The sequence below is a fragment of the Chamaea fasciata genome, unplaced genomic scaffold (genome assembly GCF_029207755.1).
Source record: "Chamaea fasciata isolate MVZ Bird 193981 ecotype frontalis unplaced genomic scaffold, bChaFas1.0.hap1 SCAF_5, whole genome shotgun sequence".
NCBI classification, from domain to species: Eukaryota; Metazoa; Chordata; class Aves; order Passeriformes; family Sylviidae; genus Chamaea; species Chamaea fasciata.
In genome coordinates this window covers 319582-341001 of record NW_027094090.1, presented here as the reverse complement: position 1 = coordinate 341001, position 21420 = coordinate 319582, and the positions used below count along the sequence as shown (strand labels likewise).

Genomic DNA, 21420 nt, shown 5'->3' with positions numbered 1-21420 from the left:
GACCCTTCCCGCCGCGCCGCCCGCGCCCGGACACATTTGACCGCAGCACCGCCGGAAACCCGTTCCGGGCGGGGCGTGGGATGGGGGGGGGGCGGTGGGACAAACCGGGGCGGGATGGGAGAAGACGGGACGGGACGCGATGGAGCGGAACGGGATCGGTCGGGATGGGATGAGATGAGACGGGAGAGGTGGAACGGGGCGGAACCGTGCGGAGCGGGCAGCGGCGGGGGGGCCGGCGGAACGGAAGGACGCGGAACGGAAGGCGCGCGAGCGCGTTTCCGGAGGCCGGCCCGGTGCGGCGGAGCGGCGATGGCGGCGGGCGGGCGGCGCTGAGGGACCGGCCATGGAGCGCGGGCCGGGCCGGCCCAGCCTGCAGCTCGTCCAGCAGGCCGTGCAGGCGCTCTACCACGACCCCGACCCCAGCGGCAAGGAGCGGGCGAGCTGCTGGCTGGGCGAACTGCAGCGCTCGGTGAGAGCCGCGGGCGGCGGGTACCGGGCCCGGGCTCGCGGGGAGGCCTCGGGCCCCATCCGGGGTGGGGCCGGGCGGGGAACGGCGGCCCCGGGGAGACTCTGCCCTGCCGCTTCCCTCTGCTCTGTGGCTGCCCCAGCCCTGAGGGTTCTGTGGAGAGCGACTTTGAACGGGCCCGGAGGGACAGGACACAGGGAACGGCTTCCCACTGCCACAGGGCAGGGCTGCATGGCACATTGGGACATTGGGAATTGCTGCCCGGGCTGGAATTGCCAGAGCAGCTGTGGCTGCCCCTGGATCCCTGGAATGGCCAAGGCCAGGCTGGACACTGGGGCTGGAGCAGCCGGGGACAGTGGGAGGTGTCCCTGCCATGGCAGGGCTGGCCCTGGGGGGCCCTGGTGTCCCTCCCCACCCAAACCATCCCAGGATTCCATGATCGACACCAGGAACAAGGGGCTGGGACGTTTGGCACAGCCCTGAGGTCGCAGGGAAGGAGGAATGGGCTCCCAGGGGGAGATTTGGGCTCCCTCCGGGTTCCCCTGGCGGGCCGGGGCGGGGGAGCTGCCGGCAGCCGTGAGCGGACGGGGCCGAGGCCTCATTCCCGTCCCCGGAGCCCTCGGCACACGGCCCCGGCTCCTGCCCCCGGCTCGTGCCCCCGGCCTCGGGGGGTTGGCCAGAGTTCTGTGGGCTCCTCTGGCCCTGCTGGGGCCGCCCTGGCCCCCCTCCCTCAGGGGTGGCAGTGTCCCCTCCCTGGAGCCGGGCAGCGTCCCCTCTGTGCTGCCCCCCCCGGGGCCGTGGGACACGATCCCCCACGCTGGGACTGGGGAGGGGCCGCGTCCTCCCGCTCCCTGCCCTGTGTGCCCCAGCTCCTGCTCAGCCCCGTCCCCTTCCCCCGCTCTGGCCAGTCTCGCCCCTCTCTCTTCCCCCACACTCACGTGTTCCCCATTTTCCCCCAGACTCCCCCCCGGGGCTGCAGGCATGTCCCAGTTTCCCCCAGAGCTCCCCGGGGAGCGTTCACAGCTGGCCCTGGGGGCTCTGGGGTGCTCCCCCCGTTTCCCCTGGCGAGGGGCTGTGCCGGCACAGAGCTCCCAGCAGCCGGGAGGGGGAGATTCAATCTCAGAGATGTTCCCCTGAGCCGGGCGGGACCCCCGGGGTCCCTGTGGGGTGCAGGGGCTGCCCCGTCCCCAGGGGACTTGGGGGACTGGTTTGTGCTCCCGAGTGCCCCGAGCCTCTGCAGGGCTGGGATCTCAGCTCTGGGTCCTCTGGGCTTCTCCCTGGCTTGGTTTTGGAATAATGGTAGTAATAATACTAATACTAATAATAATAATAATGATCCCGTCAGTGACAGTGTTGGTGTTAGCACAGCTCAGCCCCGGGCCGGCAGCATTCCTGCCTTTCCCTGCTCTCCCAGCTGCTCTCTGGGCTGTCTGCCGGTCTCAGGAGGAATCCCAGTTGTTTTCCAGGTGTCCCAGCCTGGTCCTGGCAGTGCCTCCGTCCCCCGGGAGCTGCCTGGGGCAGGGACGTGGCCCCCACAGCAGGAGGGGCTGGGATGCTGCACTGGGGCCTTCCCCGCCCGGGGGCCACGATGACACTGGTGGGACAGGCCTGGGAGTCACGGGGCCCTGGTGGCCCTGGCTGGGTGCTGTGATTGTCCCTCAGTGTCACCTGTGCCACACCGTGTCCCTGCAGTGTCACCTGTGCCAGGCTGTGTCCCCACACCATGTCCCTGCAGTGTCACCTGTCCCAGGCTGTGTCCCCACACTGTGTCCCTGCAGTGTCACCTGTCCCAGGCTGTGTCCTGGTGTCCCTACACCGTGTCCCTGCAGTGTCACCTGTCCCAGGCTGTGTCCCCACACTGTGTCCCTGCAGTGTCACCTGTCCCAGGCTGTGTCCTGGTGTCCCTACACCGTGTCCCTGCAGTGTCACCTGTCCCAGGCTGTGTCCTGGTGTCCCTACACCGTGTCCCTGCAGTGTCACCTGTCCCAGGCTGTGTCCTGGTGTCCCCACACTGTGTCCCTGCAGTGTCACCTGTCCCAGGCTGTGTCCCCACACCGTGTCCCTGCAGTGTCACCTGTGCCAGGCTGTGTCCTGGTGTCCCCACACTGTGTCCCTGCAGTGTCACCTGTCCCAGGCTGTGTCCTGGTGTCCCTGGCCAGTCTGTGTCCCCCCAGAGTGCCCAGCCCTGCTCCCTCCTGTCCCGTTTCCCTCTGCTGGGACGAGCTCTCAGGGTTGGTTCCCGCTGGTTTTACCTTTCTGGGGCTGGAATCATGGAATCCTGGGATGGTTTGGATGGGAAGGGACCCCAGAGCCCCCCAGGGCCACCCCTTCCGTGGCAGGGACACCTCCCAGTGTCCCCAGCCCAGCCCCAGTGCCCGGCGTGGCCCTGGGGTGTTGTGCTGAGCTCCCCGTGTCAGCCAGGGAGGTCAGAGCCATCGTGGGGTGAGAAGGCAAAGCCTAAAGCTGGGTTTGGGTGCCTGGGTCACTCCGGGGGGTTCAGGTTTGGGTCTGGGGACCCCCAAACCTGAGTGAGACCCCCACAGTTCCCATCCCTGGGATCTCTGGCAGAATGGGGGGCTCAGGTTTGCTTGGGTCTGGGAGGCTCAGGTTTGGGTTTTGGGGGCACTAGGGGCTCAGGTTTGGGTCTGGGGGCTCTGGGGGCTCAGGTTTGTCCAGAAGCTCCCCCACAGCCTGGTTCTCACCCTCCCTGCTGGTTATTCCCGGGAAACGGGACTGGACGGGGCGGAGCAGCTCCCAGCTTGCACGGCCCTGGAGCGCTCGGCTGAAGGTGCAGGTCGACCTAAATCCCAGAATCTGAGGATCCCTCAGGCAGCTGGGAGCCGTGTGAAGGCTGATTCCAGGCTGGCTGGGGTTCCCTGAGGCAGAGGAGCTGTACCAGGGTGGGGATTGGCCCTGTCCCAGCTTTCTGAGCCTCCTGGCTGGAGTTTTCTGCATCCCTGGGGTCTGGAGCAGAGCTGTGGGGGGATGTCCCTGTGGGTCCGTGCCTGTGGGGTTTGGGTTGGGATGTTTTGGTGTTGGGGTTTGGCGAGGGTCGAGGGAAGGCCGGGTTGGGTTTTAGGGGGGAGTCGGGAAGTGCTTCCCAGGAAGGAAATCCTCTGGTGCTGCAGAATTCCTGAATGTGCCACGAGGAGTTTCAGGCAGGGAAGCGGCTCCTTGCAGCCATTGGTGCTCACAGCCCGTGGATAATTGTGCTCTTTGCTGAGTGGGGCTCCCAGATGGATTATCCCTGTGCCCTGGGTGGCTTTGGGAGGATCTCCTGTCTGTCTGTCAGTGTGTCCATCCAGACTGGGAATTACCAGCCCGTTAACTGTGGGGAGAAAGAGTTCGATGAGAGGGTTTGGTGGGATTCTGGCTGTTGCAGGGGTTGAGGTTTAACTTTTAGTTTATTCCCAGCTTGGGACTTTCCTGTGAGGATAAATAAATCCAGGGGGGATGTTTGTGGCAGCAATGCCTCCAGGTCTTCCTCGCTCCCTGTGGGAGCCATTCCGGGCAGTTTTACACCAGGAGCAGCTGGAGGTGCTGGAGTTACTGACTGTGGAGCAGCCCCTGTGGAAGGAGGATCAGAGCCTGGGAACAGCAAAGGGGCTTGTCTGACAGCTCTGGGAGGACTGTCCTCGGCCATGCTGTGGTCAGTGGTGGTGGAGGACCAGCATTCCGTGGGGAAAACCTGCTGTGTCCTGTGGATGTGTGCTGGTTCTGCCTGGGTGTGGCAGGGTGTGGCTTCAGGGATTGAGGAGCCCTGGGGATGTGGCACCTGGGGACACAGGGACGTGGGGCACTGGTGGCCTTGGCGGTGCCTCTGGGGGTTCCCAGCTCGGAGGATCCTGTGGGCAGGAGGAAGGGAGAGGAGAGGGGGCACGTGGGGTGCTGAGGGTCCCAGCCCTCCCCAGCTTGTCTGGGCCCTCTGGCCTCTGCAGTTGGCTCCAGCTGTGTTCCAGGCTGCAGTGGCCATGGAAAGAGCTCCCAGCAGGAATTCTGGCAGTGGGATCAGGAGCTGGGCCCTGTGCTGTTGCCAGCTGTAACGTTTCCCTTTTCCCTGTTCAGGGTTTTCCTGGGAATCGGCCTGGACCGTGCTGATCCTGCCTGGTGTTGCCCTCTTGTTCCCCTGTGGGATGCTGGAGAGCCCTGGGAGCCCCGGCCCAGGATTTGGGGCTGGAGCCTCTGGGCACCGCTGTCCTGCCTGGGAGAGAGATTTGGAAAGGGGATTGTTTTTCCTTCCAGGCTGGAGTGCAGCTGGAAGCGAGGCTGGGCAGGCGGTGGTTTGTTACACAGGCCTGTTTGGCTCTTGGAGTGACTGGCCAAGGGTTGTGGTGGAATCGCCCTCATTGCTGAGGCTGGGATGAGCACCAGAGATGGGTTTTAGGGATGCAGAGGTTTTGTTTCACTCTGGATTGAGCTCAGGGAAGTCTCGGGGCCCGAAGGCTGTCAGGGACAAGGGCTGCAAAACTCATGGAGTTGGCTCAGGTTTTGTTCCCAGGTTTCCCCATCAGCTGGATTTAGGATTTTTAACCATCCTGCCCAGGGAGCTTTGGAGTTCCCATCCCCGGCGGTGTCCAGGGGAGGGCTGGACGTGGCACTCAGGGCTCTGGGCTGGGCACAGGGTGGACCCGATGGTCCTGGAGGTCTTTTCCAACCTCAGTGACTCTGGGATCCAGTGGCAGTGTGTTCCCCTGCCCCAGGCCAGCCAGGGGGCTCTGGGGTCTGCCTGGTGTTTCCCTGACCACCAGTGCCCCGATGCCACACTCGGGACCCCACACTTTGGGTCAGAACAGCCTGACCCCTGGCCCTGCCTGCTGACCACGCCCTGGTGTTCCCACAGGTCCACGCCTGGGAGATCTCGGACCAGCTGCTGCAGATCCACCAGGATGTGGAGTCCTGCTACTTCGCTGCGCAGACCATGAAGATGAAGATCCAAACTTCCTTCTATGAGCTCCCCACGGATTCCCACGCCTCGCTCCGGGACTCTTTGCTCTCGCACATCCAGAACTTGAAGGACCTGTCCCCGGTCATTGTCACACAGGTGGGTGATGGCAGGGTAGGGTGGAGCTGCTCCCTCTGTGTCCTGCTCCTGGCGGTCACTCTGGAACTGCTCTCCCTGGGCTGGAAAACAGGGAAGGCTGATCCCTGCTCCTGGCCTGGCACAAGATTGTTTTCCCTCCTTCATCACTTGGTTTCTTTAGTTACATCCATGACGTCATCCTCATTTGCTGTTTGGAGAGGAGGAGCAGGGGCTTTCCCTGTGCTCTGCCACAGGGACCGAGCCTAGCAGTGCCCTGGGTGTTCAGGGGGATTTCTCTGCACCCCTCATTCCCGTTATCCATAAATTCCTGTGGCACTGGGGGGCCTGACACCCCCAGGGTGAGGCCAGGGTGCTCCTGCAGCCCCTGAATGTTCTGGCAAGGAATGTCACCCCCTGGGGCAGCCCAAGTCCACCACAGGGCTGGTGGGGATGGATCCCGGAGTTCCCTGCCTGTGGGCAATGTTGGGAATGATTCCTGGCTTACCTGCTGGCAGGGCTGGTGGGGGTGGATTGCAGAGCTGCCTGCCAGCCCTGTCTCCTGGGCACATCCCAGCCCTTCCCACACTGATCCCTGTGTTTTCCCATCCCCTTCCAGCTGGCTTTGGCAATAGCTGACCTGGCCCTGCAGATGGCTTCGTGGAAGGGCTGCGTGCAGACGCTGGTGGAGAAGTGAGTGACTGTTCGTGTCTCTGGGCTGGGGCTGTTCCGTGGGCTGTGTTGGGTGGGTGGTCCTGTAGGTGCAGGAAAGGGAGGTTTTTCCCCTGTGATTGCTGAGTTCAGGTGCCCTGGGTGGTGGCAGGAGGGGCTGTGTGCCGTGCACGCGTCCCTGCTCACAGCCCAGCACTCAGCGCTTTTCCTCATCCCTGTTTTGTTTGGGATGATCCCTCTTCCCTCAGCTGGATCTGTGCTGTGGAATGGAGCCACTGAGGCTGGAGCCTCTCACTGTGGTGTGTCCCCAGATGTCCCCACAGGGATGCCACCACGCTGGGGTGGCCCCGTGTCCCTTGGCACAGGAGGGGATGGGATTTGTCCAGGCAGTGGCACCTCGACTCCCAGAGCTCATGGGCTGGGGAAGTTTCGGCCAGGGCTCTGCTGGAAATGCCTGGGCTGAGCCATCCTGGAGGCTCCCCTTGGCACTGCCTGGCCCTGAGGCAGGCCTGCTGCTGTATCCCTGGAATACGGAATCACGGGCTGGGAAGGGGCCTTAAAGCCCACCCAGTCACAGGCCCTGCCACGGTCTGGGACGCCCCTGCAGCCCTCACCGCGCTGTTCCCCCAGTGCTGAGGTGTCCCCCTGTCCCCTGTGCCACCTGCAGGTACAGCAATGACGTGACATCCCTGCCCTTCCTGCTGGAGATCCTGACGGTGCTGCCCGAGGAGGTGCACAGCCGCTCGCTGCGCATCGGCGCCAACCGCCGCACCGAGATCATCGAGGACCTGGCCTACTACTCCAGCACCGTGGTGTCCCTGCTGGTGAGCACGGCCCCGCGGGGCCGGGGAAGTGTTTGGGAAAGGCCTCGGGGCCCGTGTGTCCACGTGCCATCCCCCAGCACTGCCAGGGCCACCACTGACCCTGTCCCCAAGTGCCACCTCCACACGGCTCTGAAATCCCTGCAGGGAAGGGGACTCCACCCCTGTGCCGGGGATGGACAGCCCTTAACGGGAAAGAGTTTTCCCAGTATCCGACCTGAGCCTCCCCTGGCACAACTCGAGGCTGCTTCTCCTTTACCAGGAGATGGAGCTGAGCTGAAAGTGTGAATTTGGCATTTGAATCCCACACAAAAAGTAAAATCTGGGCTACATCCTCTGCTCAGCAGCTCAGGTGTTGCAGGACAAGCCACTTCCCCCATTCCATATTTATTCTAGCAGAGTTCCTGCCAGCACCGCTGCAGCTGTCAGGGCAGCCCTGCTCCACCTGTTCCCGGGTTGTCGGGGCAAGTCCGTGCTCTCTCTGAAATTCCTTTGCCTTCCTCGAATCCCTGTCCAGTGCCACCGTGCCCAGCCAGCCCCAGCTTTTCCAGGGACACCTGGGAGATCCCAGCTGGCACATCAGGGAGTGCCCACACTGTGCTCTCCTCTGCAGCCACGTCCAGCCCCAGCTTTTCCTAGGGTCCCTGGGAGGTCCTGGCTGGCACGCTGGGGACACAGGCAGTGTCACCTCACTCTGGTGCTCGCGGCCACTCAGAGCTGGCACTGGTTCACCAAGGGCTGGCCCTGTCCCTGCACATTCCTGCTCCCTCTGCACCTGCCTGGAGCTTTCCTGGGCTTTCCCTGTTGGTGCCAGCATGGGCATTTCCACCACCTACCTGGAGAGCCAGACTTGTATTTTTTGTGTGGGGTTTAAATGGCAAATTCCCATTTTCAGTTACAAAATGGGGGGTTAAAGCAGCATTCCAGGGACTGTGACGAGGTCCAACACTCTGCCTGTAGGACTGAAGTGCCGAGTGAGGAGAGAGGATCTCTGGAAGCTCTCGTGCCGGGATTCCTGGGCCATCCATGGGGTCTGGGATCTTTCTCCATGTCCTGGCTGTCCAGCTCTTCCCCCTTTCCCTGTGCCTGTCGAGGCTGGGGCTTTGGGCAGGGCTCTGCTGGCTGCTGGGCTGCAGCTGGAGTGTTTTCCGGCATGGCTGGCCATGAGCTGCTGCTGTCCCACATCTCGGCACATCCTGGCTTGGACACTGGGATGGCGTGTTTGGAATGTCCCTGGGGACAGGCCTGGCTCTCAGCACCAGCTCCTCCCTGCCGGGGTGGTTTGTGGGGAGAAGAATTAAGCTGGGATTTGTCAGGTGTGAGCATCCCTGATGGCTGTGCTCTGCTGGATCCTGCAGGAGTGGGAAGGGGGGGGACACTCCAGCTGCTCTCCTGCTCCTGTGCCAGCAGCTGGAGCTGGCACCGAGGGTCTGGGCTCTGCCCCTCCCTCTCACTGAGCCCCGGGCTGTTGGTGACAGGGATGTGGGGGCAGCCTGCTGCTGGCCTGTTCTTGTGCGGGCTCCAGGGGTTGTTGTTGGTTATTTCCCGTGGATCCCCTGCTGGAGCCAGCTCCTGCCCGTCTCCCCCATGTCCCCGCAGGTGACGTGTGTGGAGAAGGCGGGCAATGAGGAGAAGATGCTCATCAAAATCTTCCGGTGCCTGGGCAGCTGGTTCAACCTGGGCGTCCTGGACAGCACCTTCATGGCCAACAGCAAGCTGCTGTCCCTCCTCTTCGAGGTGCTGGTGAGTGTTTCCCAGGAAGAGGGGGAGTCCCAGCGGGAATCCCGGCAGGACTGAGGCGTGGGGTGGGGGGTTCATCCCTCCTGTGTCAGGCAGGGGCTCCCTGCTTCCCTCTGGGCCAGGATCAGTTCCGCAGAGCAGGCAGTCCCTCGCTGCTGGGAGGTGCAGGCAGGGAAGTGCCCTGCCCAGGGGCAGCCAGGTGAGGTTTGTCACACCTGGGGCTGCCAGGTGAGGTTTGTCATGCCCAGGGGCTGCCAGGTGAGGTTTGTCACGCCCAGGGGCAGCCAGGTGAGGTTTGTCACACCTGGGGCTGCCAGGTGACGTTTGTCATGCCCAGGAGGTGCCAGGTTTGTCATCCTCATTGCTGGGCATCAGAAGCCTCAGTTGGGGTTTGATGGTCAAATCAGGGGGGTTGAGGTTGTTTTGGTTTCTTCCCAGATTGTCAGTAAAGCAGTATCCCTGCTCTGACACTTTCTCCTTGGAAAATCACCTCCTGGAGGTGTTGGACAAACAGCAGCGGAGTGTGGGAGAGCCCTGTGCCACTGGGCCAGGGCAGGCAGGGAGTGGAGCCGGCGGGAGGAGCTCCTGGGGGATGGAGGTTTCTGCCGCAGGGATTGTCTGTCCCTCCTCCCTCGGTCCCTCACCTCGTTTGTGTGATTCAGTCGATGCCAAATGCAGATGAGGGCTCCCGAGGAAGGATATCCATGCGGGATCCTGCGTATCCACGTGGAATCCTGCTTCAAGTGGAGCTGCTCCCAGGACAGGCTGCGGGGCTCACCAGCCTGTTTGTTGATGGCACTTCAAATGGGACATTCTTCCTTCCTCCCTTTCTCCCTCCAGTGGCACCAGGAATTGTTTCCCGGGTCCATTGGGATCTCTGTCAGTGGGACTCACAGAGTCTCTGCTCCTTTGTTTCCTCCCTGCTGGCTCTCTCCTGGTTCTCTGTATGTCCTGTGTCCTTCCCTGCCAATCCCCCTCACTCAGTCACCACCCCTGGAATTCACTGACCCCCCACAGCCATCCCTGCTCAATGTTCTGCTCGCGCTTGTGAGAAACCTCCTCTCCATCCCCACCGAGGGCTCCCCAATTCCCACCTCTCCTCCCAGTGGGAGAGATGGCTCTGTCCAGCCGGGTGATGAGCAGCGTGGTGCTTTCCTTCCTTCCTTCCAAGCTGCCCTGGATTCCAGCTGGTGTTTGTCCTCCCGTGTTTGCCAGGGAGGTTGCCAGGGTCCCTTGGGGAGGGGTCAGTTTGTCCTGGAGTGTCCAGGGAAGCAGGTTACAAGGCCGGTGGGGTGTAGCGGGGGCTGTGGCTGTGCAGGACTTCTACAAAGTGTTTCCAGAGAATTCTTTGGGTTGGAATAGATCTCCAAGACCAAATCCAACCATTGTGGGAACAGGAACAAAGCACTGGTGGTTTCATCACTGTCTGGTTGCATGATATAGTTGGGGCAGCTCCCATTTCTGCTCTGGTGACCAGTTACTGACCCAGGGAATGGCCAGAGCTGTGCCAGGGAGGGATGGGATGGAGAGCAGGAAAGGTTCTTCCCCAGAGGGTGCTGGCACTGCCCAGGCTCCCAGGGAATGGGCACGGCCCTTGGGCTGCCAGAGCTCTGCTCCCAGGGATGGACAGGCTGGGATTGCTGGGGTCTGTGCAGGGCCAGCAGCGGCATCCGTGATCCCTGTGGGGCCCTACAGCTCAGGGGATTCCGTGATTCTTTGATAATTGCTGGGCTTTTGTGCCTTGCAGCAACAGGACAAGACCTCGTCCAACCTGCACGAGGCTGCGTCGGACTGCGTGTGCTCGGCCCTCTACGCCATCGAGAACGTGGAGACCAACCTGCCCCTGGCCCTGCAGCTCTTCCAGGGCGTGCTCACCCTCGAGAGTGCCTATCACATGGCCGTGGCACGGGAGGACCTGGACAAGTGAGGGACAGGGACCTGTGCCGTGCCGGGGGGACGGGCAGGACAGCGCTGACGCAGCCGTGTCGGCCTCCAGATGGAGATAGCAGTGCCGGGAGTGTCAGCAGTGCTGGGGCCGCTGGGGCTGGGCAGTGCCCGTCCCTGTGCTGGGCACTCGTGGGGCCTCACCCAAATCCTGGGGGCAGGTCTGGGCCCCTCGCTGCGAGGGAGACGTGGAGGGGCCGGGGGCTGGGCTGAAGCTGTGCCCTCACACCTGCCTCTGGGCTTTTGGAGAAGTTTGAGATCAGTATTTCAGCAGATTTGCTTATCTGAGCCCCGTGTTCGCACCCACTTCCCCTGCCGAAGCGTCTGCCAGCTGCTGGCAAAGCAGAAGTTGGGGTTTCTCGCTCTGGCCGAGGCTCTGGGCACGTTTTGGCCCAGCCCTGCCCTGGGGTGAATCCCCTGGGGCTGATCTGAGCCTTGTCCCTCCCTCTGCAGGGTGCTCAACTACTGCCGCGTGTTCACCGAGCTGTGCGAGACCTTCCTGGACAAGATCGTGTGCACACCGGGCCAGGGCCTGGGCGACCTGCGCACGCTGGAGCTGCTGCTCATCTGCGCCGGGCACCCCCAGTACGAGGTGAGGGGACAGCTGCGTCCCCATCCTGCCCCCCCGAGCCCGGCGACAGGGCAGGAGCTCTCCCTGCTCCTGCCACGCCTTGGTCCCCGTGAGCTGCTGGCTCTGGAATTCCCGCTCTGTGCTCGTGGCTTCGCGTTTCCTTCCCGGCGTCCTGGGAGCCTGGGGTTGGCAGCACAGCCCCAAGACCCCTGTTGGCGTTTTCCCACATGTTAAAGTCGAGCTCAGTGGGGATTTGTGCTTCCCAGGAATTTTGCCCTGTGAGCGGCTGAAATGCTGGTTCACATCAAAGCTCCCGCCCACCTGGCTTAGGAGTAAAACTTGTCATTGTTTTGGTCTCCTTTTATCCTTTCTTTCATTCTTTATCCTTTGATTCTTCCCAAACCATTAATTAAGCGCCAGTAGCTGCTCCCTGCCTGTGTTCAGTGGATGGAAGCTGCTGCCTGGCTGGTTTGCCATGGGAGGTGCAGAGCTGATGTGCTCCAGCAGGCCCCACGTGCTCCCTGGGGTCCCTGAGACCCTTTTCCTCACTTCCCAAGTCTGTTAAGCTCAGTTTTCCTTGGCCATGACCTCCTCCTGTGCCATCTCCACGCCGACATGGAGCTCTGCAGCTGCTCCTGACCAAATCTGCACGCGTGGTTTTTGCACAGTAACCACACGATAAATACGAGAACCCACAGAGGGGCTGCATCCACTTACAGCCCGAGCTGCTCCCAGAGCGCCAGGCCCTGCTCTGGGGTGGTTCTGGGCCGGAGAGGCTTTGGCTGCCAAAGGCTGGGGCAGGTCCTCAGGGTCACTGGGGGGTCCCAAGCCCTTGATTAAGTGACAGGCAGAGAAATTGGTGGATCTGGGGGAAGCAGTCCCCGTGTCGCCACTGTGTGATGTAGCAGCTCCTACACAGATCTGTGGTGCCACCTCTGCTGGCCCCCAGGGAAGGTTTCTGATAGGACCACTGACAGGGCAGGGAAAAAATGTTCTGCTGGTAACAAAATGCTGGATTTTCCCCTCCAAACAGGTGGTAGAAATTTCCTTTAACTTCTGGTACAGACTGGGGGAGCACCTGTACAAGACGGACGATGCTGTGATCCACAGCATCTTCAAAGCCTACATCCAGCGCCTGCTCCACGCGCTGGCCCGGCACTGCCAGCTCGACTCCGACCACGTAAGGTCCTTGTGGAGTAGCCAGGGCAGTGGGGTGTGTGTGTCCCTGTGGGGCAGTGGGGGGTGTGTGTCCCTATGGAACTCCCAGGGCAGTGGGATGTGTGTGTCCCTATGGAACTCCCAGGGCAGTGGCGTGTGTGTGTTCCTATGGAACAGTGGGGGGTGTGTGTCCCTGTGGAACTCCCAGGGCAGTGGGGTGTGTGTGTCCCTATGGAACAGTGGGATGTGTGTGTCCCTGTGGGGCAGTGGGATGTGTGTGTCCCTGTGGGGCAGTGGGGTGTGTGTGTCCCTGTGGGGCAGTGGGGTGTGTGTGTTCCTATGGAACAGTGAGATGTGTGTGTCCCTGTGGAACTCCCAGGGCAGTGGGATGTGTGTGTCCCTATGGAACAGTGGGATGTGTGTGTCCCTGTGGAACTCCCAGGGCAGTGGGATGTGTGTGTCCCTATGGAACAGTGGGATGTGTGTGTCCCTGTGGAACTCCCAGGGCAGTGGGATGCGTGTGTCTCCATGGAGAGCTGTGTTGTCCCTGCTTGAGGCAGTTTTGTTGCTTCTTCCATGCAGTCTGGGATGGTTTATTCTCTCCTCCTCTCCTCATCCCCTTGCTTCCCATCCCTTTCTCTACTTGTTGGAGCAGGAATACCCAGTGTGTGCTCAGGCTGGTCCTGTCTTCCTTGGGCACAGCTCTGCAGTCCCTCCAGCAGCCTGGTCTGGGGCAGGCGGGCAGGAATGCTGGATCTCCCTAACACAGAATCACTGGTGTTCCCCTGGCTGTGGCTGAGTGGGAACCAGAATCCCCCTGAGCTGCCCTTGTGCTCTCCCTCCTCTCCCTCAGGAGGGTGTCCCGGAGGAGACCGATGACTTTGGGGAGTTCCGGATGCGTGTCTCGGACCTGGTGAAAGACCTGATCTTCCTGGTGGGCTCAGTGGAGTGCTTTGCTCAGGTGGGTTTGCGGGAGCGCAGGCAAATTCCGGGGGGGCACCGAGCCCTGGTGGCCTTTGGCACTGTAGGAGGTCACACACCAGGAAGCGTGTGGTGGGAAGTGCTGTGGGAGCAGCGGGAGGTTTCTGACCTTTTGGGGAAAGCCGCTGTGGTCCCGCAATGTCAGGGTGGCCTGTGGAATGTGTGGTTTCTGCAGGCCCACGGCTGGGGCGGGGGTTTGGGGGTGGCAGGGTCAGGAACAGAGCCCTGGGGGCAGGGGTGGGTGCTGCGGGGTGGCGGCCCCTCGGTGACCGTCCCCTCCTGCAGCTCTACGCGACGCTCAAAGATGGGAACCCGCCCTGGGAGGTGACAGAAGCCGTGCTCTTCATCATGGCCTCCATCGCCAAGAGCGTCGACCAGTGAGTCCTGCCCGTGTCCAGGGGGGCCAGGGCTGCCTCCATGTGACGCAGACACCACACATATCCCAAGGACATCCCCATCCCTGGCAGTGCCCAAGGCCAGGTTGGACTGGGCTTAGAGCAGCCTGGGACAGTGGAAGGTGTCCCTGCCCATGGCACGGGTGGCACTGGAGGGGCTTTAAGGTCTGTTCACACCCAAACCATTCGCTGGGGATCCTTCCACATCCAGGTGGAGTTTTCCTAGGTATCTTTGGGGGAGGTTAAGCCACTGAAAGCGTGTTTCCTCCTGTGTTAGTGACAGTGGAAGCACGGAGAGCTGACACCCTGGGTGATGAGCCCATAGCGAGTCCTGTGCACTGCCAGCAGTGGCACAACGCAGCTGACCTTCCCTGGGCTTGGAATGCTGTCCCTCCCACCCCTGGGTCACTGTGGTCCCCATCCCTCTCTTCCCTGGGAGGCTGATTGCCATCACTCCTTTTCCCAAGGAGGCTGGTAACACCATCGCTCCCTTCCTTGTAAGGCTGGGAATCCTGTCCTGCTGCTCCCTGGCACCTGGAGGAGTCACCTCACATCGCCAGCTCCTGTTATCTGTGTTGAGGCCGCTGCTGCTTGTTTTCCCAATGTCTTGTTCCCAGGCCTGGGATCACCCTGGGATCACACCCTCCCACAGTGGGGCAAGCAGTTCCCGGCCAGCGAACCCCCCTGGTTCCTGTGTGCCCCTGGTGACGGTGGGACTCTCCCTGTGGCGTTCCCTATCTGTTCCCTGCTATCTGTGAGGCTGAGCCCCCTCCTCGCAGGGTTTGTCCCGGCGTGCTGCGAGTCCCATTCCATGTTCAGAGTGTGGTGTGTGGTGTGTGGGGCTGGATCCCAGCTCCGGCAGCCCCTGCCAGCCCCGCAGTGAGGTGCTGCGGGCGCTGAGCCCGGCCTGTCCCCGTCCCCAGGGAGAACAACCCGACGCTGGTGGAGGTGCTGGAGGGCGTGGTGCGGCTGCCCGAGTCGGTGCACACGGCCGTGCGCTACACCAGCATCGAGCTGGTGGGCGAGATGAGCGAGGTGGTGGACAGGAACCCGCAATTCCTGGGTGAGTCCTGCTCCCCCCCCGGGCCCCGCCGCGGCCCCGCCGCGCCGCCTGAGCCCCCTGTCTCCGCAGATCCCGTGCTGGGCTACCTGATGAAGGGGCTGTGTGACCGGCGCCTGGCGTCGGCCGCGGCCAAGGCCATCCACAACATCTGCTCCGTGTGCCGGGACCACATGGCCCAGCACTTCTCGGGGCTGCTGGAGATCGCCCGCGCCCTCGACTCCTTCGCCCTGTCCCCCGAGGCCGCCGTGGGGCTGCTCAAGGGTGGGTGTCCCTGGGGTCTGCTGGGGTATCCCTGGGATCTGTGGGAGGGTGTCTCTGGGATCTGTGGGAGGGTGTCTCTGGGATCTGTGAGAGATTATCCCTGGGATCTGTGGGAGGGTGTCTCTGGGATCTGTGGGAGGGTGTCTCTGGGATCTGTGAGAGATTATCCCTGGGATCTGTGGGAGGATGTCTCTGGGATCTGTGGGAGGGTGTCTCTGGGATCTGTGAGAGATTATCCCTGGGATCTGTGGGAGGATGTCTCTGGGATCTGTGGGAGGGTGTCCCTGGGATCTGTGAGAGATTATCCCTGGGATCTGTGGGAGGGTGTCCATGGGATCTGCAGGGGTATCTGTGGGGATCTATGGGGAGATATCTCTGGGATCTGCAGGGGTATCCATGGGACCTTGGGGTTATCTGTGGGATGGTATCCATGGGATCTGGGGAGTTATCTATGGGGTCTGCAGGGGTATCCGTGGGATCTGCCAGGGTACCTGTGGAAACTCCTGGGGTATCTTCGGGAGCTGCTGAGGGATCCATGGGAGTTGCTCCCCAGGGTGCTGAGCCCCATCCTCACGGGGCTTGTCCTGATACGCTGCAAGTCCCATTCCACATGCACAGTGTCCTCAGGGGTTCCCTTGGGGCTGGAGGCAGAAATAAATCCTGGATTGGTAACTGTCCCCATCCCTGAGACAGAGCTCAGGGTCTGTCCTGGGCTGGAAATGTGGGCAGAACACGTGGGAAATGCTGAGAGGCAAGCTGGCAGTGGGTCACCTCTCCATCCAAATTACCTACTGGACACAGAAGGTGGAAATTTGGGAGTATTGGTCGTTTTAGAGAGTTTGGGCTCAAGAATGGAGATTTTTAACTCTGGTTTTTACACTGGGAGTGTTGGTGTCTCACTGGACTGTTGGGCACCATGAGCCTTTTCGGCCAAGGCTGGTTTTGGGGATGTGCCTAAAGGTTTCCAGTGAATTCCAGTGCTGCAGGAGCCTTTACCCCCAGACCCAGGGAGCCTTCCCTGCAGTCGTGTGCTGCCATGGGAGACAAAACTCCCCTTGTTCCACTGGATGCCCCAGCACCGGCTGAGCTGCTCCTCTCCCTGCCGAAGGGTTTTCTCCCCCTCCCTTAGAACAAGCCAGGAGTTCTGAGCCAGGGAGGTTTTTCCTTGGGGTGGTTGGCAGCACTGCCAGGGCCAGGGTTGTGCCAGAGCTGTGCCAGAGCTGTGCCGTGCCACTGCTGCCTGTGGGAGCGGGAGCAGCTCAAAGCTCCTCGTGTTCCATGGCTGGGAGCCCTGGAGCACCTGCGCTGGAGCTTCCCGGAGTCTCACGGTGCTGCTGGACTGGGACAGGGACACTGGGGACACACGGGGGGCCCAGATACACTTGTGGCATCTGTTGGCCTGTCCCTGTCCCTGATGCCAGCATCGCTCCCTGCTGGGACTGAAGCGTTTCGGTGCCTGGTTCAGCTGCAGGGAGGCTCCCCCAGGTGCCGCCCTTGTCCTGCAGCCGTTCCATCTGGGACTGCCATGGCCCCCGTGCCCTCCCGTGCTGCCTGCCTGCCCCTGAGCCGTGTGTGTCCTTGCAGGGACGGCGCTGGTGCTGGCCCGGCTGCCCCTGGAGAAGATCTCGGAGTGCCTGAGCGAGCTCTGCGCCGTGCAGGTGCTGGCGCTCAAGAAGGTGTGTCCGCATGGGGGGGACAGCAGCTGGGAGGGGACACTGGGGACAGTGGCCAGGCCCCGGCCCTGCTGCAGCAACTGTGTCCTCAGAGGTGTATCCTAGGGCATGGAGTAGTTTGGGTTGGAGAAGCCCCTGGAGCCCCTTGAGTCCAACTGTTCCCCAGCACTGCCAAGGCCACCGCTGCCCGTGTGCCCAGGTGCCACATCCACACGGCTTTGAAATCCCATCAGGGATGGGGACTGCACCCCTGCCCTGCCCAGCCATGCCAGGGCAGGAAGAATTTCCGCCATATCCAACCTGACCCTCCCCTGGCACAGCTTGAGGCCGTTCCCTCTCATCCTGGCGCTTGTTCCATGGGGGCAGAGTGCAGCACCCACACAGGACTGAGCCCTTCCCTCAGTCCCACCTGAGGAGGGGCAGAGGTGCTGCTGGTGGGGTCAGCGTCCAGGCAGTGTCCTCCCTGGGCTACCTGTGCTCCTGAAATCCTGTCCTTTTCCCTCATTTTCCAGCTGCTCTCCCAGGAGCCAAGCAATGGCCTCTCCTCAGACCCTACAGTGCCCCTGGATCGACTCGCCGTCATCTTCAGGTGAGGAAGGAGCTGGGGCACTGCTCTCCCCCAGAGCCTGGATCTGCATCCCCTCCTTCTCCCCAGCCCTTGGGGAGTGGGCTGGAAGTCTCTGCTTCCCCAAGTTCTACTTCCTGAAGTGTCCCCCAAGGCAGTCCCTGGTCCTCTTCCCACAGCTCCAACCATTTTCCTTGGCTTTAATCCCAAACCCCCTTTAACCCTTGGCTGTTCCCACAGACACACCAACCCCATTGTGGAGAACGGCCAGGTCCACCCGTGCCAAAAAGTCATTCAGGAGGTGTGTGGGAGAGGGATCTGGGGAGAGGGTTCTGCTGGGGGGTTGGGAGGTGGGGGTTTCAGGTTTGGGGGTACCTGGGGTGCTGTACAGACTCCCAGTCCCTGGCTGCCAGCAGATCCATGTATCTGCACGGGAGGGGAGCTGTGGACCACCCTCCTGTCCCCCCTGGAAGCTGGGATTGGGGTGTGCAGGGGGAAATTTGAGGGTTCAGCCCTCTGGAAGGGGCCCTGGCTCTGGGAATGTCCCGCGTGTTTGATTGCCCTGCCCGCGTCCCATTTGCCATGCTGCGCTGGAGGGGATGAACTACCCCAGGCTCCTCCAGAGAGCTTTCCTCGCTCATCTGCCATCCCACACTGGGCTCTGGGTGTCCTGGGGGCCGGGAGGGGGCCTGGGGTGTCCCCGGGTCAGGTGTGACCCTTCCCTTTCCCTGTCTGTGCCCAGATCTGGCCGGTGCTGTCGGAGACCCTGAACAAGCACAGTGCCGACAACCGGATCGTGGAGCGGTGCTGCCGCTGCCTGCGCTTCGCCGTGCGCTGCGTGGGCAAGGGCTCGGCCGCGCTGCTGCAGCCCCTCGTCACACAGGTGGGCTGGCCAGGGGACACTGCTGGCCCGGGGGGACACGCTCAGGTCACTCTGGCTGCCTCGGGTGTCGCAGGGGCGGCGGTGGGCACTGGGAAGGGCCACAGTGAATCCTGGCAGTCTCGGGAATTCTGGCATAAACCCTTGGGGAGGAGAGAGGCTTTGGGAGAGGTGGAGGATGCCGGGAGCCCCGTGTGTGTGTGGTTTGGGAGGGCTGTGTGAAGCCCTGCATGGTGCAGCTCCTTGGGGAGGATCTGTGAATCCCAGAGCTGGGTGTTCCCTGCTCCGCTCGGCTCCTGCCAGGCTTCCATGGAGAAGTGGTGCTGGCTCAGGGAGCCTCAGCACAGCGTACTCCCAGGACCTAGGCGAGTCCGTTGGGATGTCCCTGCCCACGTGGGCCAGGCTGGGCTCAGAGGGATGTGGGGTCTGGGCAGGTCCAGCAGTGCCGTGCAGCGTTCCTGTCTCCCCAGATGGTGAATGTGTACCGGGAACACCAGCACTCCTGTTTCCTCTACCTGGGCAGCATCCTGGTGGATGAGTACGGCATGGAGGAGGGCTGCCGGCAGGGCCTGCTCGACATGCTGCAGGTGGGGCCCACCTGCGCAAGCCACGGCGCCGCTCGGGCTGGGAAATCCCTCAGACCACACCGAGTCCAGCCGTCCCCAGCGCTGCCCCTGTCCCCAAGTGCCACATCCACACAGCTTTTGAATCCCTCCAGGGGTGGGGACTCCAGCCCCGTCCTGGGCGGCTGTGCCAGGGCCGGACAGCCCTTTCCAGGAGGGATTTCCCCTTATATCCCGTCTATACAGAATCTCAAACGGGTTTGGGTGACAAGGGACCCTGAAGGCCATCCACTATCCCAGGCTGTCCCAAGCCCCCTCCAGCCTGTCCTTGGACACTTCCAGGGATGGGGCGGCCCCAGCCTGTTCCATGCAGGGAAGGGCAGTTTGAGGAGTGATCCCAGGTAGCTGCTGATGGATCCCTGTTCTCCCCAGGCTCTCTGCATCCCCACCTTCCAGCTCCTTGAGCAGCCCAACGGCCTCCAGAACCACCCGGACACCGTGGATGACCTCTTCCGCCTGGCAGCCAGGTGCCACCGCGCTCCTGCCGCAGGACAGCCAGCCCCTCTCCCCTGCGGAGGGTCCCCTGGGAGCGGGGAGGAGGCAGGAGCTGCCCCTGACGTCCGTCTGTCTCCCCGGGCAGGTTTATCCAGCGCAGCCCCGTCACCCTCCTGCGCAGCCAGGTGATGATCCCCATCCTGCAGTGGGCCATCGCTGCCACCACCCTGGACCACCGGGACGCCAACTGCAGCGTCATGAAATTCCTGCGGGATCTGATCCACACCGGTGTGGCCAACGATGTGAGTGATACACGGGACTTTCCTCGGGAGACTCTTTCCCCCTGGGGATGTCACCGCGGAATCATGGAATGGTTTGGGTGGGAAGGGACCTCAAAACCCATCCAGTTCCACCCCCTGCCATGGGAAGGGGCACCTCCCACTGTCCCCTGGTGCTCCAAACCCCATCAGCCCCGTGATCCTCGTCAGCCCTGTCCTGTTGTCCCCACGAGATGCCCTGGTTTCTCCACCTCAGCCTGCAGAGCGAAGAGCTTATCCCTGTCCCCAGGACCAGTGCGTCCCTGTCCCCAGGCCCTGCACACCCCCTTCTCCTTTCTCCCGCAGCACGAGGAGGACTTTGAGGTGCGGAAGGAGCTCATCAACCAGGTGATGACCCAGCTGGGGCAGCAGCTCGTGAACCAGCTCCTGCAGACGTGCTGCTTCTGCCTCCCGCCCTACACCCTGCCCGACGTCGCCGAGGTGCTCTGGGAGATCATGCAGATCGACCGCCCGGTGAGGGACCCCCAGAGGGACGGGAGGGACCCCCAGAGCGTGGGAGGCCCCAAAGCTCTGCCGAGGCAGGGCCTGGGAGCCAAGCTGGGCTGCACATTCCGAGTTCCTCCCTTTCCCTGGCACAGACGTTCTGCCGCTGGCTGGAGAACTCGCTGAAGGGGTTGCCAAAGGAAACCACGGGCGGAGCCATCCAGGTGACACACAAACAGCTCACCGACTTCCACAAGCAGGTCACCAGGTGAGCGGCCCCGGGGCCTCCAGCAGCCCCCAGCCCCGCCTGTGCTGCTGATCCTGCCGGGCTGTGCCACCCGCCTGCGCGGGCACACGGAGCCCTGGGGCCCCGCGGCGCCTTTGCCGTCACCCGACGGGTTTTTCTGCCTGGCCCGATCCCGGCAGAGCCGCCGGCCCTTCCCGAGCCTCCTCCTCATCCCCGTGAGTCACGGGTGCCAGCTGCCAGCCCTGCCCGGGCCTGTCCCTTCCCAGGGCCACCGGCTGCTCTGGGAACATCCACTCCCTCTGCCCAGCTCCATCTCATCCCTGGACAAATCCCAGTGGCCGAGTGCCTGGGGCAGCTGCTTCCTTCCCCCCGGCCCCCACCGTGGTGGCTCACGGGTCTCCTCCAGGGACAGTGGACCTCCTTCTGCCCTGATGATTGTCCCTTCATCTCTCCCAGCACCTTGGGGCCGAGCTGCCACGCTCCCAGCCCCCATCCCTCGGCAGGACACCTTCCCTGGGTTCTGCACATCCCCTTGGGGTCCCCCGCTGATGTCTCCCCTTGTCTTGCAGTGCTGAGGAATGTAAACAAGTCTGCTGGGCTCTGAGGGACTTCACCCGCCTGTTCCGATAGCTCCGGCTCCACGTGGCACCTGTCTCCCAGGTAAGGGCCAGCCTCAGGGCTCCCCCGCCCCACAGGACCTCGGGGACAAAGGGCTGACGCTCCCTCCCTCCCTCCTCCCAGGAATGTCTTTAAGGAGAAGACAGGAAACAGCAACCCAAGAATGTGTCCCACAATCAGCCGAGGGCTCTCGCCCACTCCAGCGCGTCCCGGAGCCCGGAGCCGCGGGAGGACGGCCCGGGGACCCCGCCTGCCCGGCGGCCCCACGGCCGGAGCTCGGCCCCCGCCCCGAGCAACAGCCCAGCGGGAACAGCCTCCCACCCAACTGCAAACTGCAAACCCACCAGGCGCCGCGGCCGCGCGGGGCCACTCGGATTCGCCCGGCAGAAAAAGAAGTAGAAAAAAAAACTTTCTGTGAAACGGAGACAAAAAAAAAAAAAAAAGAAGGAAAAGAAACAAACAAAAAACAAATGATACAAATTGTTTAGGAAGATGGGGGGTCAGTCTGGGGGTCCTGGGGCGCTGCCCC

At 62.6% G+C, this 21420-nt stretch overlaps 1 protein-coding gene across 1 annotated transcript; it reads left to right on the top strand.

Moving 5' to 3' along the window:
* Nucleotides 1-298: 298 nt before the first annotated feature.
* On the top strand, nt 299-21343 carry TNPO3 (transportin 3). The gene is made up of 23 exons (XM_066182550.1): nt 299-469; nt 5307-5507; nt 6103-6176; nt 6823-6979; nt 8576-8719; nt 10464-10639; nt 11114-11252; nt 12265-12411; nt 13243-13350; nt 13656-13747; nt 14689-14828; nt 14898-15089; nt 16674-16765; nt 17275-17351; nt 17568-17628; nt 18070-18210; nt 18678-18794; nt 19203-19297; nt 19411-19567; nt 19889-20056; nt 20182-20294; nt 20843-20933; nt 21015-21343. Exons 1-22 carry the CDS (start codon nt 344-346, stop codon nt 20901-20903), a joined length of 2778 nt encoding a protein of 925 aa, XP_066038647.1. The 5' UTR covers nt 299-343; the 3' UTR covers nt 20904-20933; nt 21015-21343.
* The last annotated feature ends 77 nt before the right edge of the window (nt 21344-21420 follow it).

Coding starts and splice junctions, on each gene's coding strand:
- TNPO3 (XM_066182550.1), top strand. CDS start 344: ATGGAGCGCGGGCCGGGCCGGCCCAGCCTGCAGCTCGTCCAGCAGGCC. Junction 6,980..8,575: donor GCACCGTGGTGTCCCTGCTG/GTGAGCACGGCC, acceptor ATGTCCCCGCAG/GTGACGTGTGTGGAGAAGGC. Junction 20,295..20,842: donor TTCCACAAGCAGGTCACCAG/GTGAGCGGCCCC, acceptor CTTGTCTTGCAG/TGCTGAGGAATGTAAACAAG.